At 51.2% G+C, this 18339-nt stretch overlaps 7 protein-coding genes across 7 annotated transcripts; 5 read left to right on the forward strand and 2 right to left on the reverse strand.

Moving 5' to 3' along the window:
• Nucleotides 1-936: 936 nt before the first annotated feature.
• EsH8_VI_000913 (thioesterase-like superfamily-domain-containing protein) lies at nucleotides 937-1464 on the forward strand (the record flags this gene model as incomplete). Its single annotated transcript, XM_083272166.1, has 2 exons — nucleotides 937-1089; nucleotides 1159-1464. The coding sequence occupies 2 exons, from the start codon at nucleotides 937-939 to the stop codon at nucleotides 1462-1464; spliced, it is 459 nt and encodes a 152-aa protein (XP_083127340.1).
• A 635-nt stretch (nucleotides 1465-2099) lies between these two features.
• Nucleotides 2100-3047, forward strand: EsH8_VI_000914 (amidohydrolase family protein; the record flags this gene model as incomplete). The annotated part of the gene is made up of 2 exons (XM_083272167.1): nucleotides 2100-2156; nucleotides 2214-3047. 2 exons carry the CDS (start codon nucleotides 2100-2102, stop codon nucleotides 3045-3047), a joined length of 891 nt encoding a protein of 296 aa, XP_083127341.1.
• A 580-nt stretch (nucleotides 3048-3627) lies between these two features.
• On the forward strand, nucleotides 3628-5382 carry EsH8_VI_000915 (alpha-keto acid decarboxylase family protein; the record flags this gene model as incomplete). Its single annotated transcript, XM_083272168.1, has 1 exon — nucleotides 3628-5382. The coding sequence occupies one exon, from the start codon at nucleotides 3628-3630 to the stop codon at nucleotides 5380-5382; it is 1755 nt and encodes a 584-aa protein (XP_083127342.1).
• A 3191-nt stretch (nucleotides 5383-8573) lies between these two features.
• EsH8_VI_000916 (aminotransferase-like domain-containing protein) lies at nucleotides 8574-10275 on the forward strand (the record flags this gene model as incomplete). The annotated part of the gene is made up of 3 exons (XM_083272169.1): nucleotides 8574-8709; nucleotides 8971-9962; nucleotides 10018-10275. 3 exons carry the CDS (start codon nucleotides 8574-8576, stop codon nucleotides 10273-10275), a joined length of 1386 nt encoding a protein of 461 aa, XP_083127343.1.
• A 102-nt stretch (nucleotides 10276-10377) lies between these two features.
• Nucleotides 10378-11232, reverse strand: EsH8_VI_000917 (Alpha/Beta hydrolase protein; the record flags this gene model as incomplete). The annotated part of the gene is made up of 1 exon (XM_083272170.1): nucleotides 10378-11232. One exon carries the CDS (start codon nucleotides 11230-11232, stop codon nucleotides 10378-10380), a length of 855 nt encoding a protein of 284 aa, XP_083127344.1.
• Nucleotides 11233-13592: 2360 nt separating this feature from the next.
• On the forward strand, nucleotides 13593-14149 carry EsH8_VI_000918 (CFEM domain-containing protein; the record flags this gene model as incomplete). The annotated part of the gene is made up of 2 exons (XM_083272171.1): nucleotides 13593-13860; nucleotides 13932-14149. 2 exons carry the CDS (start codon nucleotides 13593-13595, stop codon nucleotides 14147-14149), a joined length of 486 nt encoding a protein of 161 aa, XP_083127345.1.
• A 513-nt stretch (nucleotides 14150-14662) lies between these two features.
• Nucleotides 14663-18031, reverse strand: EsH8_VI_000919 (uncharacterized protein; the record flags this gene model as incomplete). The annotated part of the gene is made up of 5 exons (XM_083272172.1): nucleotides 14663-15121; nucleotides 15182-15868; nucleotides 15919-16930; nucleotides 16995-17740; nucleotides 17801-18031. 5 exons carry the CDS (start codon nucleotides 18029-18031, stop codon nucleotides 14663-14665), a joined length of 3135 nt encoding a protein of 1044 aa, XP_083127346.1.
• Nucleotides 18032-18339: the final 308 nt, after the last annotated feature.

Raw genomic sequence — 18339 nt, forward strand, 5'->3', positions numbered from 1 at the left:
CTCGGTCTGTGTTACGCCCATCAGGCATCCCGTACGAACAAGACGAGTTTTGCTTCTCGCAAACCATTCCGTGATTAACTTCAAAATCGCCTAATGAAGCGCGTCGGCGTATTCAGGGTGGTCCTAGCAACATTGGCCTATTAGTGAGCCTGCGTGTAATGTACTGGCCGAATACACCGAGTTCCGCCCCACTTGACGCCGAATCACCCCATGGGGGGTAATGGCGCCCCCCTTCCCCAGAATCGGCTAGGTCCTTGTCCGACCTCTACGTAGCCTTTCTCCCCATTTGCCCGACAGTGTGCCTCAAGACACCTACACTCTACCTCCGCTCCTACCATCAATTGACAAGCGAATACCATCTCAGCAATTCACCATGTCTCGTGTGACCATTTCCAGGTCTTTCCAGCTATGTAATCCTCGACTTGTGCTTCAAAGAACACATTTCCGACCATTTGGCACCGATGTCAAGACACTGCAGAGCGACACCAATTCCTCCACAACAGACAACGAGGTGCCGCCGACCTCGTCACGATGGTTCTCTCATCTACAGGCTCGTGTAAAGCAATTAAGGAGCGAGAAATATCCACCTCAAGTAGTGGAGAAAGCTGAAAAGTTACTCCTATACACGGAAACGAACTGGATGGGGCTTTTGGCGGGAAGAGAAGGTTTCCTTACTGAACCGAAATGGAGAGGTTTGGATAACCATCAGGTATTCTGGGGTGACATGGTAAATCACCGCAAACACTTGCACTATCAAGCTTATTTATATGAAGCACATATGCTAATGTTCTTGCCTTCTTTGTAGGACAGCATGGTTAGTGTTTCGCCCCGCGAGATCGTATTTGGCCGTACACTGACAATTCTCTTAGGGTGGGCGCATATTATTCTCACGTTGGTTTGCAAAGCTCACTCCTTGTAGGTCACATCAACAATGTCATGTATAATCGATATGCCGAGACGGGACGAGTCAATTTCATCCGCAACCACGGTCATGATGCCACAGCAGCAGAACAGAAGCAATGGGAGGATCTTCCCACCCCCAGAAGCCTCGGACTAATCTTGAAGACAATTACGACTGAATTCAAATTTGTACGTCATCCATGATCTATCTGTCGGATTCATAAGGTGCTGATTTCCTCCCTTCTTCCCCTCGACAAGCCGATGAAGTTCCCGGATCGAATACACGTGCTATACAAATTGACCAAACCTCCAACATACGATTCAACTTCCCTCAGTATGGAGGCATGGATCTTATCAGAACAACACCACCGAGTAGCCGCCAGATGTATCGAAGAAACGGCCATATATGACTACACTTCGGGCAAGATATCACAGTTGAAGCCATTCATGGTTGACAAGCTTCAGAGGACATTTGATTTACAAGAGAGTTCCAGGAAGAGATACGAGGAGGAAGCAAGGAAAGTCATTACTGCTGTGGAAGAACTAGAATCATCATCCCGATGAACGGAATTCAGAGATTCCCGCGAACAAAATGGCTGGGTGGTGGATGTAACTAGCACTTGGGATAACGAATCGATGAACATGTGATATTTCTATTCGCGTGAAGCCAAATCCAGCAAACTTTTCTTGTTCGTTGTTATTCGGATAGCTGCTGTGTTCCATGAGAATAACCCTCTAACCCATTTCGAAGCCGTATTCGCGGCTAACCGTGGTTTAGAGAAATGAGTGGCAAGACTGAAATATCAATAAGGCCCAATAAACCATTGACTGGTAAGTTAATGGGCATGCTGATCAGGGAATAAACACTCCTACTTGTGGAAACAGGAGGGGGGGTTCTCCGAATCCGTGCACGAAGCACCCTGGAGGTCTGGTATGATCAGTTGATGTAACTTTTCAATGCCAACAGAAACTCCGATACGGAGTACAGCTACATAAATCAGCTGACGCATGATTCCCCAACCATCGGGGTATTTATACCTCCCAGTAACCCGCCGTGCCGAATGAGCAGCTCATACGTTTTGTGCACTAACAGTTGGCTATATTCGAGCATCGAACGCCGCATACCCCTCCTTGATCCTTTTTCAGCCCACGCCTCTCTAAAACCGTCTTGATCAAACTGAACTAGAATTCTTGACGAAATGGCATCTCGCAGGTTCCAGTACCCAATTGTCGATGTTTGGGCCAACCTTCCAGGGGTATAGGGCCTCCCTCAAACCTCAATTGATATGGTATGGCTAATTAGTCGACGATAGCTTGGTGCTGCTATCCCGGAGGTTGCTCAGCTCTTCGAGTACAGTCACTCAGACCCGGAGATTGCCAACAAAAGAAAGACCCCAGAAGAAGTCATCGCCCTCATGGATGAAGCCAGGGTTTCTCATATTTGCCTTTCGGCATGGAGTCGTCCCGGCAAAATGATATTCTCGAATGAGGAGGTCGCTCAATACACTCGCGCCTTTCCAGGTCGGATTTTCGGCCTGGCCGCCGTGGATCTCCATGACCCCGTCAAGGCAGTTAAGGAGTTGGAGCACTACGTGAAAATTGAAGGCTTCGTCGGATTAAGAGTGGTCCCTTGGCTTTGGAATCTTCCCCCAACCGATCCTCACTACTGGCCTCTTTTTGTCAAGTGCATCGAACTCGACGTACCCTTCCTTACGCAGGTCGGCCACACAGCACCTGCGTGTCCAAGCGAGGTTGGACGCCCAATACCATATATCGACACTATCGCTCTCAAGTTCCCATCTCTCAAGATAATCATGGGCCATATCGGGTATCCATGGGCCGCAGAGACTGTCGCTGTTGCTTGGAAGCACAAAAATGTTTATATAGATACGAGCGCATGGTCACCAAAGTACTATGCAAAGGAGTTCATTACGTTCGCTAATACGACAGGAAAGACCAAAGTCATGTTTGCGACAAACTTCCCCCAGCTGGGGTTGAAGGATTGTGTTGACAAAGTGGATAGGTACCTTGTCGGTACGAAAGAGGGCCTGCGAGATGAGTCGGTGAAGGGCTTCATGGGAGGGAATGCGCTCCGCGTTCTGAAACTGCCGCCTGTATACTTGGATCAGCTGAAGTCCAAGGTTTAGCCTAGTCTTTGGACCGAACAGCTCTCGATTTCTTTCCATCACATTTAAGGTTTTCCATGCATAACATCACAGTGCTTGCTTGCTTGACTGGCGAAGGCCTTGCCATTGCCTGCTTCCGAAAATGGATTCTCTGCTTCGCGATACCCCTCACCATAGGGCACCGGTCCGTATCGGCCATACTACACAAGGCCAAAGTGTTTCTCGGAGTTCCCGCTGGAACGGCTGTTGGGATGCCCAACCGTACATTTCTCGGCGTCGGCGGCCAAATGTGGATTTGACCATGCCCAGGGTTGTTAGCTCGATCGGCGTAATGTGGATATCGGCCACATGGCCCATGATTCACTCCACGGCAGTACGATTCCCACTTACACGGGTTGCTTCAGGATATGAATGAGTGAAATTCTTTTAATCGACCATCTCATTCTGCAAGTGTTTCAGGAATCACTTACATTCTCTGCACAATTCACATTTATTCTTCTACGGGCATCGCTCCCTTGTCGTCCTACCTTAACCCCAACACGCCATTCTCCGCCGAACTGCTTTGGCTCTTTCAAGCATCTTGAGGCTTCGCTAATCCACCATGGCACGCCGAATTGACCTGGCAGAGTACCTGTGGAAGCGCCTTGCCGAGCTTGGCCTTCGGTCCGTTCACGGTGTTCCCGGAGACTATAATCTCACTGTGTTGGATTACTTCAAGTCTACGGGCATCCGCTGGGTTGGCAACGCCAACGAACTGAATTCCGGCTACGCAGCAGACGCTTACGCCAGAATCAAAGGCATTGGAGCGCTGGTCACCTCATTTGGCGTAGGTGAGCTGTCAGCCATCAACGCGATCGGCGGAGCTTACGCCGAGAAATCCCCTGTGGTGCACATTGTCGGAACGCCTCCAGTCACAGCTCAACGTGGCGGTGCCTGTTTGCATCATTCTCTAGGGGATGGCAACTTCAGGGTGTTTGCGGACATGTGCAAGCCTGTCACGGTCGCTCAGGCAAACCTTGTGGATCCATCAACAGCTCCCCGGATGATCGATTCGACTTTAAAAGAATGTCTCCGACAAAGCCGACCTGTGTACATCGAGATTCCTTCCGATATGGTCCGGGCCCAAGTACCAGAACCCGAGTCTCCTATCGACCTCTCTACTTCCGAGTATGACGAGAAATTCGAGGATCAAATGATAGACAAAGTCATGGCCCGAATTCAGGCTAGCAAAAGGCCCATGATATTGGTGGACGGTCTCAGTGCTCGGTTCGGAATCAAAGAAGAGTTGAACGCCTTGGTGAAATTAACTGGCTTTCCTACACTCACGACACCGTGTGGCAAGAGTATTATCAGCGAGACCTTGCCAAACTTTCACGGTGTCCACCTGGGATCGGCAGGAGATGCCGCGCACCAAGCCTGGGCGAACAACCGGGACTTGGTTCTTCACTTTTGTCCCCTCAACTCCGATACCAACACTTTTGGATGGACTGCGCGGCCGGACCCCGAAGTGACGGTGGCTTTCGAGCATGAGTCTATCCACATCACCGGCGTTGATGAAGAAAACGGAAACGGTCGTGCCGTTCCCATCAAGTCTGCTCTTACCAAACTGTTGGGACGATTGCAGACTTCGAATATACCGACACCTGACCGATATCCCGATGAGTGTATTTCGCTAGACGGGATGCTCAGAGGCCTTCCTAGGCCAGAAGACAATGCTGTCGTGGATCAGTATTCCTTTTGGCTTCTTATCTCTAGCTTCTTAAAGCAGGGAGACAAAGTTCTGACTGAAACCGGCACGGCTTCCTACGGTGGACAGAGTCTGATCCTGCCAGAAAACACGGTCATCGTCAACTCGACAATCTGGCTCTCAATTGGATACATGTTAGCTGCCAGCCAGGGAGTTTCGCTTGCCCAGCGAGATATATGCGAGGAAACCAAGCAGCCTCAAGGACGAACCATACTATTTGAGGGAGAAGGAAGTCTTCAGATGACAGCACAGTCGATCAGCGACATGATTCGGAACAAGTTGGATGTGATCATCTTCGTGCTGAACAACAACGGCTATACAATTGAGCGACTTATCCATGGGTTTTCCGCGGACTACAATGACGTACAGCCGTGGAGAAACCTGGAGGCGCCCAGCTATTTCGGAGCACCCAAAGATGATCCTTCATACCCCGTACACACATTCTCCGCCAAAAATTGGGGCGAATTGCGAGCCGTTCTGGACCGTCCTGAACTCCAAGCAGGCAAGGGGTTGAATATGGTTGAGGTCATAATGGACATAGCCGATGCTCCGCGGTCGCTACGACTATTCGCCGAGTACCTACAAAGCCGTAATCGTGGCGCGAAATGATGGAAGTTGACCATTCAAACACATGCAAAATTATTGCACCAACCTAATGTCATGGCTCAAGAACTGAGTTGTCTCGTTGAGACATCCCATCAAACTTTTTATCCAGGCTCAATAGAGGGTGGAAAATGCGCTTCAAGACCTCACTCAATGCCAAAAACTGGGCTTTCATGTCATATGATAGTGTCTTTATAGATTGATAGATTGATAGATTGCAAAAATAGTCTAACACGGTCTGTAAAATTTCCTGTGACGCGTGATTTAACTTAGCAGAGTGGGATGTTCTGCAAGGTTTGCCCAGAAATCCATTTCAAAATCCCAGAGTTGATGATTTCCGTAAGGCTCCCATGCTTCAACCGGGTCCTGGGTCGATGCTTGCGGCACATCGGAGGTGCGTGGTTTTATAGCCAACAAAGAATCAAGTAGGGTCTGGATCGTTCTAGTTGCTCTGGTGAATAAAGCAAAGTTTGGCTCACCAGCCTGAATCCAAGCACCAGTTACGATCTCTGCAACAAGAACACTCAGATCCTGTATCATTTTCGAACGGGAGTGAGACAGCACATTCGTCGTAGTCGCTTTCAAAAGTGCCAAAGAAACAACCCCAGCAGCTGGAAGTCCATATTGGGCAACCTGTTATGAAAACTGTCAAAATGCCATGTCAAACAAAGGACGTGGATCGGCATTTCAAGCGATACTCGCTCGAACTTACCTTCCAAATCAAACATGATCCAGAGTTCACCAACTGATCACGAAGGATGATCACCTCCACAGTAATGGAGAGCATCTCGGTAGCGACCATTAATAGGGCGTCATTTGGCTCGGACACCTTTGGTTGTGAGGCAAGGCCAAGCAGAAAGAGAATGTGTAAATAGTCGAGCCTAGTACCGGCAAGAAAATCTCGCTCAAAAGGAGCACTTTGGCAATCTCTCAGGCTGGTTGTGAGTTTGAAGTGGGCTGGAAGATCCTGCCACTGCTTTTCAACTCGTCCATGAAGTTCACTTCCAAAATCAGCGAGGCTTCGATGAAGTGGAGAAGGTACATTGCGGCAACTTAAAAACTTACATTGTATCCGCTGTGATATCCATGGTATGTTTCCTTCGCAGTATTTGAAGTACCTCCTCCTTTAGTAATGCAAATAGAGCCGAACAACGTGTGTCGGCCGTGTAGTTGATAGGTTCCAGATTTTGCATCTGATCGTTGACCTCGCGAACCGGTAAGGAGGTAGATTCGCCAACTAGTCCACCCTGGCCATCAACCCACCCATCAGATACGTTGTTTGGTATCTTGAAATGGCAGTATTCTTTAACTATTCGCGGAGGGCGCCCGAGAAATACGGCTAAACTTTTGTCGGCGGCGTATATGCGGGCAAAACAAGCCTTTCTTAATTCATTAATGAAGTGAGGAATCTCAGCGTTGTGTCCGTCAATCTTCTCATGGTACCCCATGGCAAATAGGGAGCTGGCAACGTCTCCAATCCTTCTCCAGGAGTGATAACCTGTAAAATAAGAGCTCGCATCAGCACGGTGACTCCGCCATTGATTATACATGAATTCAGGTTACAAACGCACTCTGATCTCCGTCTATCTGGGAATGTACGATGAAATTCTCATATTGTAGTATGAGTTGGAAATCATTCAGGCAGTCAAGAGAAAGGCAGGTCTCCAAACAGCAGTCGCCTATGTATGTCAGTGCTTGAATTAGTCTTCTGCGTTGTTCGTTATTGGCATAGAGTGGTGTGAAATAGGGCGTGTCGTAAGCTGCTCGGGCTGCAGCGGCAAAGAAAATGCCCAATGTCTCCCATCTCAGATTCTTCCCAAGCATCTGAGCGAGATATTCAGACATGCTCATATCACGTCGCATAACGATGGCCTTGAGTGTATTCACAAGCAATGCCCTGACATAGCTTGCACTCCTATCTTGAGCACCGGAAGTATTTAATAAATCTGTACTGTGGTCTGGAGTTAGGAGCTGTCTCCATTGCTCTACAGACCATAAGCACCGGGAGACAAGTGGCCCGGCCAGGGGAAGATTCACCCCCTTTTCAAGCCAAGAACGAACCAAAGGTGTGATGTTGGATATATTCATCCCATCCAGGCGGGAAAGAGCATGCATGGCTCTATCCATGACGACCTGGTTGCCCAGGAGGTCGGTGGCAGAGGTCGACGTGGGCCGTTGTGCGACGTCGTGATGAGAGACAGTGTCAGACTCGTCACGTGAAAAGACTTGGTTGAAAAGAGTGGAGTGACTAGAGATCCCAAGGTAGCCAGGATTTGGGTATCGGTATGGCTGCGTCGATGGAATCGATGCTGCTCCGGCAGATGGAGTGGTATCAGCAGGGGAGCAAGAGGTTTGGGGAGCCGGGGCGCCATCAGTCTCCATCGCTTCATGTTCCCTACCAGATGATTCGGAATAAGTCCCTGGCTATGATGTACATGAACCGGTAGTTTTGTTTAAACTTACTCCGGCTCTTTGCTAGAATTCCTTGGTGCTTTTCTCCGGAAAGGCCGAGATCTGTACACACAGACGTCGTCCCGTCCACGATCGCTACACCGAGTGCAGATGGGGCGCTCGTGGCCGCATGCCAGTTTCGAGTGTCGGCAGGGATCGCATGCAGCGAGGCGTACGCTCATTTTGTCGTTCTGAAGTGAATTGCACAATCGTTGTCGCTACAATGCCTCTCTGGGGCTCAACGCGTCGCGTCAAGGGGGCCGGAGAGATTCGGAGAGAGGGGGTTCAACGTCATGAACGAACTAGTCTCCCTTATTGAGTTCACTCCGATAGAGATATGGCATTGGTGCAAAACTCCGATCAAATGTGCCCCACATTACGCCGAACGTTATGACAACCCCACTACATACTTACTATCGAGGTCGGAGGGCGTCGAAGGGCGCGGAAGGGCGGCGCAAGGAGTCAACATGGTCAACATTTTAACTGGGTCTTTTGTTTGATTTTTGCAGAATTGAGTAGGCTTGGTCATCGATGTAGTCTCCGGCTACTTTCCATCCTCCGTCTACACGCTCCCGTTTTAAGTGGATGACCCTCTCGCAAGGGCAATCCCTAACTATTTATATGACCATGCAGCTTTTGCTGTACTTTCAAGGGTTGCAACGGGCACAAATACCGGCTTCGATTCGAAATCGGCAGCCTACTCGGAAATGAAGAACGACATTAGCTCGCACATATTTGCTCCAGAAATGGACGGTGTACACAATCTCCAGCCTACGCGGCGCTACATGCCCCCTGCCCAATGGGGTGTTGCAGCACCATGCAGCAGCGAAGATTTCAAGATCAATAACCACAATCATAAGCCTCTGGCCAAGGATTGGAGTCGTGAGTTTTCTCATACTGCTTTTCACCCTTAAATTATTTTCCTCGGCCCTAGTTCCGGGGTTCTAAGTGCAAAGCACTGATCAGGAAGGACAGATCGGTTGAGTTCTGAATCAACAAGCAGGACGGGATCATCTTTGAAAGCAGCCTTCAAGCACTTGCAGAACCCAAATGTCATATCTCTCGGGGGTGGTCTTCCACTCAGCGACTTCTTCCCGTTCGAAACCCTTTCATTCGCGCCAACATTCGTTCCGACTTTCAAAGGTTTCCAAGCGGACACCTCACACGAAGACATTGCCTTTCGAGCAGGCAAAAATGACATTGCAGCTGGCCAAAGTGTCTATGACATTTCGGTGGCGCTGAACTACAGTCAAGGAAGTGGCTCTCCACAGCTTCTTCGTTGGATTACGGAGCATACTGAAATGGTCCACAACCCGCCCTATTCTGACTGGCAATGCACCATGACCATCGGCAACACGTCGGCTTTGGACATGGCCATGCGTATGCTTACCAAGTCTGGCGATTACGTTCTATCCGATAGCCACACTTTCGCCTCGGCGGTTGAAACCGCACTCCCAATGGGCGTCAAATTCTTCGGCATAGACATGGATGAAGAGGGCCTCCTGCCTGAGAGCCTTCTACACGTTCTCGACAATTGGAATCCTGCAGAGCATGGAGATGCTCAAAAACCGTTCTTGCTGTATTTGATTCCAACAGGTCAGAACCCAACTGGCTCCACCCAGAGTCTCGATCGTCGTATAAGCATCTACCATGTGGCTCAAAAGCATGATTTAATCATTCTGGAAGACGACCCGTACTACTTCCTCCAGATGAACCCTTACAGCCCCTCTAACGGGACGCCCCGCAAATCAGAGAAGCCTCGTTCACCAGGAGACCTGCTCGGGATGATCGTGCCATCCTATCTGAGCATAGATGTGGACGGGCGTGTCATCCGTATGGACTCGTTCAGCAAGGTTATCAGCCCAGGCTCTCGTATAGGTTGGATTACAGCGCCCCAGGCTATCACCGAGCGGTATAAGAGCCACGCGGATGTTTCAACCCAAGGACCCAGCGGCTTCAGCCAGTTGGCATTCTTCAAACTCTTGGATGAATTTTGGGGGCACGCTGGCTACCTCGAATGGCTGATCCATATCCGCACAGAGTACAGCACGAGGCGAGATTTTATGATCCAGGCCTGCGAGCGGTATTTACCGGGCGACATAGTCACATGGAAGCCAGCCCAGGCGGGCATGTTCGTAAGTACACCTTTCCAGCGCTATCAAACCCACATTCTGACCATGCCCCTCTTAGCAATGGCTGTGCGTGAACTGGCGCAAGCACCCTGATGCTTCGGTCAAGTCCCTCTCGGAAATCGAGAAGGAGATCTGGCTCGAGTCAATCGCCCAAGGTGCTCTCGTGGCTCGAGGCAGCTGGTTTGACGCAAACGCGGACCTTCCATGCATGGGAATTTTCTACAGAACCACGTTTGCGGCCGCACCATTAGATAAGATCGAGGAAGCTGTGAAACGTTTTGGGCAAGCTCTACGAAAAAGTTTTCAAGTAGTCTAAAACTGAAGAAAAAGCTCAATCATACAACGTATACCCAGCTAGGCGGTACTAGGTATGATGCAAATACGACCGCCGTTTCTATCCTTTGGCCGGGCCGTTTTGTTAACACGATGCTCGACTCAGAAAATTTTCAATCCTGTCCCACATCGCCATGGGGTTGCTGTACATGACAAAATGCGCGCTTTTTGGAATCTCAGCCAACTCAACTCCTGCCTTGGAAATCCGAGGCAGGTACGACAGCGTGTTGTACGCGACACCAAACATGAACATCTTGGGACAAGGCAGCCCCTCAAAGACGTTCAACAGGTCGCCGTGGTCCGAGTAGTGCACCATGGACTCGAAAGTTGGCCGCACCGACTCTGCCCTTACTTTGGCTCGGAAACTCGCAGCATAGACACCGTTGCCGTAGGCCGGCGACCGCCGCGTCCGCTCGATGAATTCCCTTACAAACACCTCCGGATCGTTGGAGGGGAAGTCTGCAATCTGTCTGCTCAGGAAGCAGTCTTCGGGACTTAGATTACCCTTAATGTTGGTGAAGCTCAGCACCGCGCCAGGGTTGCGTTGCGCGAGAAGCAGTCCCGTGAGGCCGCCCATGGAGTGGCCGACGAGGTGAAAGCGGTTGATGTTGTGGGATTTGAGGATTCCTTCGGCGACAGCAACGAGGAAAGGCATGGAGAGCGCAGAGAAGTCCGAAATTGAGGATGAGCCACTGCCGGGGGCGTCATAGGCGATGAAGGAGTAGTTGGAGAGGGACTCGTGGAGACTGATATCGGTGTAGTCTTCTTTTGTGCTGCCGAAGCCGTGGAGAAAGAGGATCGGGTCGAGGGGACCATGACGGCGGACTGTAGAAATATCGAGCCTCACATCATTGATGACCAGGGGAATTTGCTCCCATATGAGTTCTTGGGAAGCTGGTTCTGCACCTCTGGTTGGCGAGCTCAGAGATGTTGCGGTCATTGTAGCTTGGGGGCAGAGGGTTTAGATCCCAAATTGAGTTTGATGAATTGCAGAATGTTGAGTGCATTTTTCCTATGTTGGAAAGTTCGCTCTTTTAAAAATGCTTGTTCCGGGACAATTCTTGGGTCGCCGTTACGTTTCCCGGCCCGGCGGTCGATACTTCAGCGCCGCGTTGACCTTTGGAGGACCGCCGAAGTGGAGACACCTAACGGGAACTGCTGCCGAAGCGCTCGGCCAATGTGAGATTTTTGCCGGCGGCGTTTATTCAGCTTGCCGAACATGCTGCTTTGTGTGTGAGGATTATGGATACGGACCTCGTTATTGACGAAATCTGAGCTACGACAAGCTTCAGATGATGAACCGTTGGGCCTCTCGTACGTCTAATCACCGTTCCCATTCATCGCCGAGCACCCCCTGCAGAGGATCACGGATCCGTATCCTCATTTCCCACAAGGCAGACTTTGATGTGGCAAGGAGTAATGTTAGCGGGACACAAGTACGCCTAGGAAAATGCCCATTCCGTCTATTCATTATTCTCACCTGAACCCACCGCAGCGGCAATGGTGAGTAAGCAATACACTGGCGAAATGATTTCAGTGCAGGAAGCCAGACGGCTGTCACTGCCTCTTGACCCTTAGGCCCCTGTGGGGCGCTTGCACTCCCGGGCCGTCTTGGCTTGAGCTTCAGGACAAACAGTTAAGTGATTCAGACGGTGCGGCGATCGTTCATGCGAGCCTGGACGCGACGGCTGCCGTTGGAAAGTGTTGATTACTGGAGACTTCCAGTAATCTTCAAACGCAACGCCGATTGAAACAGGAAATGGAAACGCTGGCCCACGCAAAAGATCTGGAGCATCCAGGGCACTCGGGCGCTGAGCGGGACACTCCCCTGCCAGATCGCGTAGGGAAAGATGGTGCGCTGGACGCACCCGTTCCCCGAATCGCATTCTATACGCGCTTTTACTGCCAAGAAGGGGCTTCATTTCCTACCCCGAGAAGTAAATACCATCGGCAATCGGGGCTCTGACCTATCGAAGATGCCCATCTTGCTGAAACGGGAACAACAGCTCCAAATCGCTTGTCGCGTAACCCAGCTCGACGACTATCCCTTGATTGGAAGCATTTTATACGAGACCGGCGCCGCGACCCAGAGGTCGGCAGGGGAGCACGCCGGATGCACAGCCATCGGGAAGCCGCCAAAGCTTATGTTTGGCTGCAGCGTGTGACAGCAGCTGGTAAGGGGTCGTTGAGCGTCCCATGCCAATCAAACAGCACCCAATCTTCAGGTTTTGAGAGATTAGGTGAATGGAGCATGGCATCCCTAGTCAACCAGTTGTGTCAGTGCAGGTGCAGTTGCAGGGAATTGTCCCGCACAAGGGCTGTTCGGTTAAGACATGTCAGGGGCCGAGCCACTATATTAAGAATGACATCATGTCGAAACAGGACAAGATGTGCATCGCAAGTGCCCATCCCCGCGGACCATACGAATATCACGAAAGAACTGCGAGGAACAGCTGATCTAGGGCGGGTCTAGAATCTCTACTCTACACTGCTACAGACATCTATTCGTATAATGTCATCCGTTCCGAGGACCCGCCTCATCCGAACCCCAAGCCGTGTTGACATGTCAGCCACCGTGTCTGTATGGAGGTATTACGCCCATGCGCTGGCTGAGCCTTGGTCAGTGCTGTTAGGTTTATGCACTAAAGCTGAAGACTAGCTTGCATTATTTTGTCATCAACTTGCAACCGAGAGGCATCGCAAAGAGAGAGAGAAAGAGAGATTGGTCCATCTCGCCCAGTTCATTTGCCAAGGATGGACCGCGCGGCATCGAGGCAGTGTTGGCATAAAACCGGAGCCGCCCATTGCTGATCGCACACGGCCAACAGCTTCACTGCAGCCCCGATTGCTAATCGCCAACTGCCTAGACACAGCCGTCGTATTCTGACTTCTCCTATTTTCCTGGGCACACGTCTCGTATTTTCCTGGGCGTCGCCTGTTGATTTTGAAATGAGTCTGGGCCGAGTCTGGACCTTCTCCCAGTTTCTTGTTTATTATCCACTCATTCTCTCGCCTGTTTCTTCTTTGTCTCCATTCTCCATCTCCCCAGTGCCACCTTGATCTTCCAAACCATTGATACCCGCAGTCGCAATACCGCCAGCACCACTTTATTCGTTCAGGGTCTCTCATTGCTCCTCATTTCGTCCTTCGCCTCTAAACATTGCTCATCACTACCCAGAAATACACAGATATTCCAGGTCGTCCAGATAAAACCTTTGATTCGCCATTAAAGATTCTAGAGACCGCTTGATCCAAACTCTCAAAAGAATCTACGAAAAGCCACCACACACTACGATCAAGATGAAGTACATCACCGCCCTTGGTTTCCTCTTCGGCCTCGCCGCCGCCCAATCGGCCACCACCACGGCCGCTTCTTCCGGATCGACCGGCCTCCCGGGCCTCATCAGCCAACTCCCGACCTGCGCAGTCACCTGCCTCAGCACCGCCGCCCAGAACATTGGCTGCTCCGTGACAGACTTCACCTGCCTGTGCGAGAGCTCGGAGAGGCTCATTACGACCCTGACGCCGTGCGTGCTGACGGCAGGCTGCTCTACCGATGACATTGCCAGTACGTCATGCATGCAACACAGCTTGTCAATCACTTGAAGAAATAAGCGTTGGCTAACACTAAACGAACAGACGCAGCAAAGATTGCACCTCAGATCTGCGCCGAAGTTCAGAACAGCCCGGCCGCGTCTGACGTTGCGTCCGCCTCGAACCTCGTCACCGGCGCTCTGGGCACCGCTACAGGCGGCAGCGCTGCCACCGCCACTTCCGTGCCCGCTGCTGCTGCACGGCCGACGAACGGCTTATACGGTATGCTCGGCGCTGTCGCTTTGGCAGCTGTGGCGTTGTGAGGCGGGTGCATGTCGTGCACCAGGGTGTAAAACACGGGATAACTGGTTACTGGCGCATTATTGGACTGCATTGATTCGGATGGGACACATTGGAATGGGGATTTCATGCGATTAAAAAAGGAAAACACGGGACTGTCTAGACTTCTCATCCGCCTCGGCCAACGCGGATTTGGTGGGTGCAGCTTTTTTTGTGACGACCGGCACCTTCGGGTGCCGTCCTGGTGGTGCCGTTCCTGCCTGCCCGTTGCGAGCCGTGTTCAGACACGCGCAGGAGGCCGGAATCATATCATTCGCCATCAAACTTCAGGCCTACTGATCATGCTATTTTCATCTTTCAAACGTGACTTGTGTGGGTAATATGAGGATCCGTTGCGAGGACATCGAGCAAACTTGCAACATAATAATCGACTGTCTTTGCAGCTCTAAAACTACGCTGGCACCTGTTATATCTACCTGCAATCATCTAGAATGGTCAACGATGAGTAGTCGGCCTCATGTGTAAGCCGCGCATCATCAGGCAACCTCCCAGCGCGATTTCAACCTCTCAGTGAACATACTCACAAACGCCACATCCGTCACACTCGGCAGGTTTCTCAACGTTGGGCTGTCCCGCTCCGTCTGATCCGTCAGATACGTGAGTTTCTTGCTGCCTGCTGTACTAGCGGCGTTGCCGTACTTGCTCTCAAACCAGCCTAAGAGTTTAATCGGTGGGTTCTTCGTTGGGTCCCTGTCGGAGTTCCGCAGCCTGTTCATCCATTCATCTGTCGGGAGGGCCTCGAAACTAAGCCCGGCTGTGGAGAGGGAGGGCAGCATTTCACGGGTCCAATGAAAGCGGGTGGGGTTGAGGACATGGTAGACTAAGTCAGGGTCTGCGCCTCGCTCGCCTGGTTTACTGGGATGCTGAGCGCCGTCTGCGTCGGCAAGTTCGAGAATCGTTTTTGCTGCGTGGTCGATAGGCAGCCAAGTCATTTCCTGGTTGCACGTTAGTTCTATCAGGGTTCATGAAAATCTTGAAACCAATAGAAAGCTCACCTCGTCCAGAGTTGGCAAAGCACCAAGCGTGACTGCTGTCTGGATCATCAACGGGATCCCCTCCGTCGTGTTCCATTCCCCAACCTGAGAGTCTCCAACGAGCTGCCCGATCCGGAGAACCCTAGCAGATGCCCCGACGGTCTTCCTGGCGTTGAGAGTGATGTGCTCAGACACCCACTTCGACCGCGCATACCCCGTCCCCTGCGCATATGCCGGCGTTGGAACCGCTTCTTCCGCCACTGTCCCCGGCCTAGGCGAACCGCCCGCAGCCGACACAGACGAGCAGAAAAAGAATCTTGCTGGGCTAGGCGTTTCCACAGATTGACATAGCTGGATCAAGTTATACACGGCCTTGATATGCTGGTCCTCGAAACTTTGCACGGGTAGGTTGAAGTTGACGGCCCAGGCGCTGTGGATTACGATCGTCAGCTTACTTTTGAGTTCCGACAGCCTGTGTTGGCCGAGGCCAAAGTCTGGTCTTCCAAGGTCGCAGGACAACGGTACTATCTTGGATTGCTGTTCGGGTGTGAGGGTGATGCCGCGAGAAGTGAGAGACGTTGCGATTCGTGAAGATGCGGCAGCATCATCGGGTGCTCGTACTGCGGCCCAAACGGCCGATATGGTTGGCTTGGCGGACAGCTGAGCGATTATATGTGCCCCGAGCCCGCCTGTGACCCCGGTGACCAACTTTGGGAGAACGTTAGGCTTCTTCAAAAGTAGGTGCAAGAATCACTTACAACAAGATCCTTTTCGGGATTTACCGCTGTCCCTGCAACATGAGCCTTGACCGAGGAATATTTGCTGACCAAATCGGTCATCTTCTTCAATTCGTCTTGTACGGTGTCGACCTGACCCATCTTTAAAGCAACAAGGTGTCGTGCTAGCTCGCTGATATTCCCCGTCTCGTAAAGTACGTTTTGGCCCAATTGGGCTTGTCGGCCGCCCAAGTCTAGTTTCCTCTTGATGAGTGTCCACATCTGTATACAAAGAAGACTGTCAATGCCGGAGGCGAAGAATTCCGCCTCCGTTGACGGGAGTTCAATATCAAACTGTTCCTTTAGTTGTTGCAGAAGCCAGTTCTCAAGTTCCTGTCCCTCCAACGACAGAGTACCGCCGTCTTCATTTTCATAGTTGTCGTAGGCAGTCTGAATCTCCTTGTCAAACTGATGGTAGAACGGCACCCGGATAAATGTGCCTTTGTCAGTGCGAGGGTACTGCGTATCTGGCGGGAGCACGACCACAAGCTCCTTGGGGATGCGTGAGAAGGACTCTGCCTGCGCATTAGCGGCCTCAACAGCTGGCCATATCGTCTCAATGTACTCAGCGTCCCCCAAACACGCAGCACTATCCGCCTTAACAATCAAAACTCCTGGGTAGCTTCTGCGCTCGCCAAAGACGATGGCCTCCTTGACAAGCTCCTCCTGACGGATTCGCCCTTCAATGGGAATAGGGAGGACCTTTTCACCGTTGATAAGGGTGAATCTGTCATCGAGTCTACTGACGTACTTCCACCAGTTTTCTTCTGTTGGGTGTTTCTGGAAGAGGTCTCTCGTACGGAATGAGTTTGGCGGTGAGTCAGAGTTGGTGGTACTTTTGGAGGGCAGTCCGTCGAGGCAGACGCACTCGTAAAGACCGGGGGATATTTCGTCCATGAGAATATACGGTTTCGCAGAGGGTAGGGGACGGAGATAATTCCAAGCTTTGTCTCCTACGGGACGGGCTGAGTTCATTAGCCTGCCTGTCTCGGTGCTTGAATAAGTGTTAGCTAATGCAAACAATATCGGAATTACAATGGCTTAAAAGAATCACTCACGCTCCATAATTGCCAACGAGGTATACTCCGTTGTTTACTAAACGGTCTCCCAACTCGTCCGGGCAACTACTCCCACCAAAAAGAACAAGCTCGACACTTGCAAGAGCGCGAACGCCCTCTTCCGTTTCAGCGAGGAGTTTGACTACGTATGGAATGACATGGAAAATCTCCGGTTTGACGTGGTTGAGCATATGTATCAGATTCTGCCGAGTCAGTGGCAAGTTGTAATTACCGTAGTAAATGGGTTTTTTGGAATAGATTGACCTGAAAGTTTCGTAGAACCCGTGGCTGTGGAATAGAGGGGACACAATGAAGGCGCGCATATTCATGTTAGTTGAGAAAGCCCCGATGCAGCTCTTGTGGCTAAGGTAGATGGGCTTCGGTAGCCCTGTCGAACCGGACGAGTGGATGATGACAGCAACCTTCTTGGACTCCTTCTCTGGATCGTAAGCTCTGGAGAACTTTGGTGCATCCTTTTTATAGTAATCCGAGTGTGACAGTAGAGGTAGCACATCTAGGCTTCGTTGCTGCTGGACCTCTGAGAGTACTGGGTGGAAGTTGGAGGTTGTCAGCATGGCTGTACAGTTCGCTAACTCGCAGAGGCGGGCTATCCCCGGGCTTTGGAGTCTAGTTGAGACAAGAAAAACTGCGTAGCCTAGCCGGCTCAGGGCTATTATCGTGATTATGACATGCAGACCAGATTGCGCCAAGATCCCTACTACGGGGGACAGCTCTAATGTTACGTCCTTATGTTATAGATCAATATAAGCAACAGTGACTTGCAAGATTGGGTTGGTCAAACTCACAACCGAGTGCAACCCCAGTGCTTGAAGCTTCTGTACCGCGGCGTCGGCATATTTGTCTATTGCATGAGCGCTGTGCTCTTCGAAGTCGAGCAGGCCCTCGTTTGGATATCCTATCAAAGGCGAGTCACCAAGTTCAAGGGCACGTCTCCTGATGAGGTCTTCAATTGTCGATATTGGCCGGTCTAGCTCTGCACCCGAAGGCTTGGATGCTGCTGTCGTCTTTATTGTCATATTGAGGCTCGGTGCGGGTTGGGAGAGACATCGGGTGCTCCTTCATTTGGTGTTGTGAGGGGGTGGCTTGGGCTGCCTTGACCCCAATTTATGAGCTAGGTATGGAGGCCGGCTCCCCCTCCCGATCAGCATGGACGTATCCGTGACAATTCCGCCCCCGCTGGTTGCGGATCCAAGGGCGTGTATGCAAGTCTCTCCGCGGCTGACATAGGAGAACTGCATATCGCTTTGCAGGTTGCCGCAGAGACTTTTTTTAATGCACTAAACTGTATTCACTTCTTTTGGGTGTATTACCAGTAAGTAGAAAA

This window comes from Colletotrichum jinshuiense, chromosome 6 (genome assembly GCF_051148585.1).
Source record: "Colletotrichum jinshuiense chromosome 6, complete sequence".
Lineage (NCBI taxonomy): Eukaryota > Fungi > Ascomycota > Sordariomycetes > Glomerellales > Glomerellaceae > Colletotrichum > Colletotrichum jinshuiense.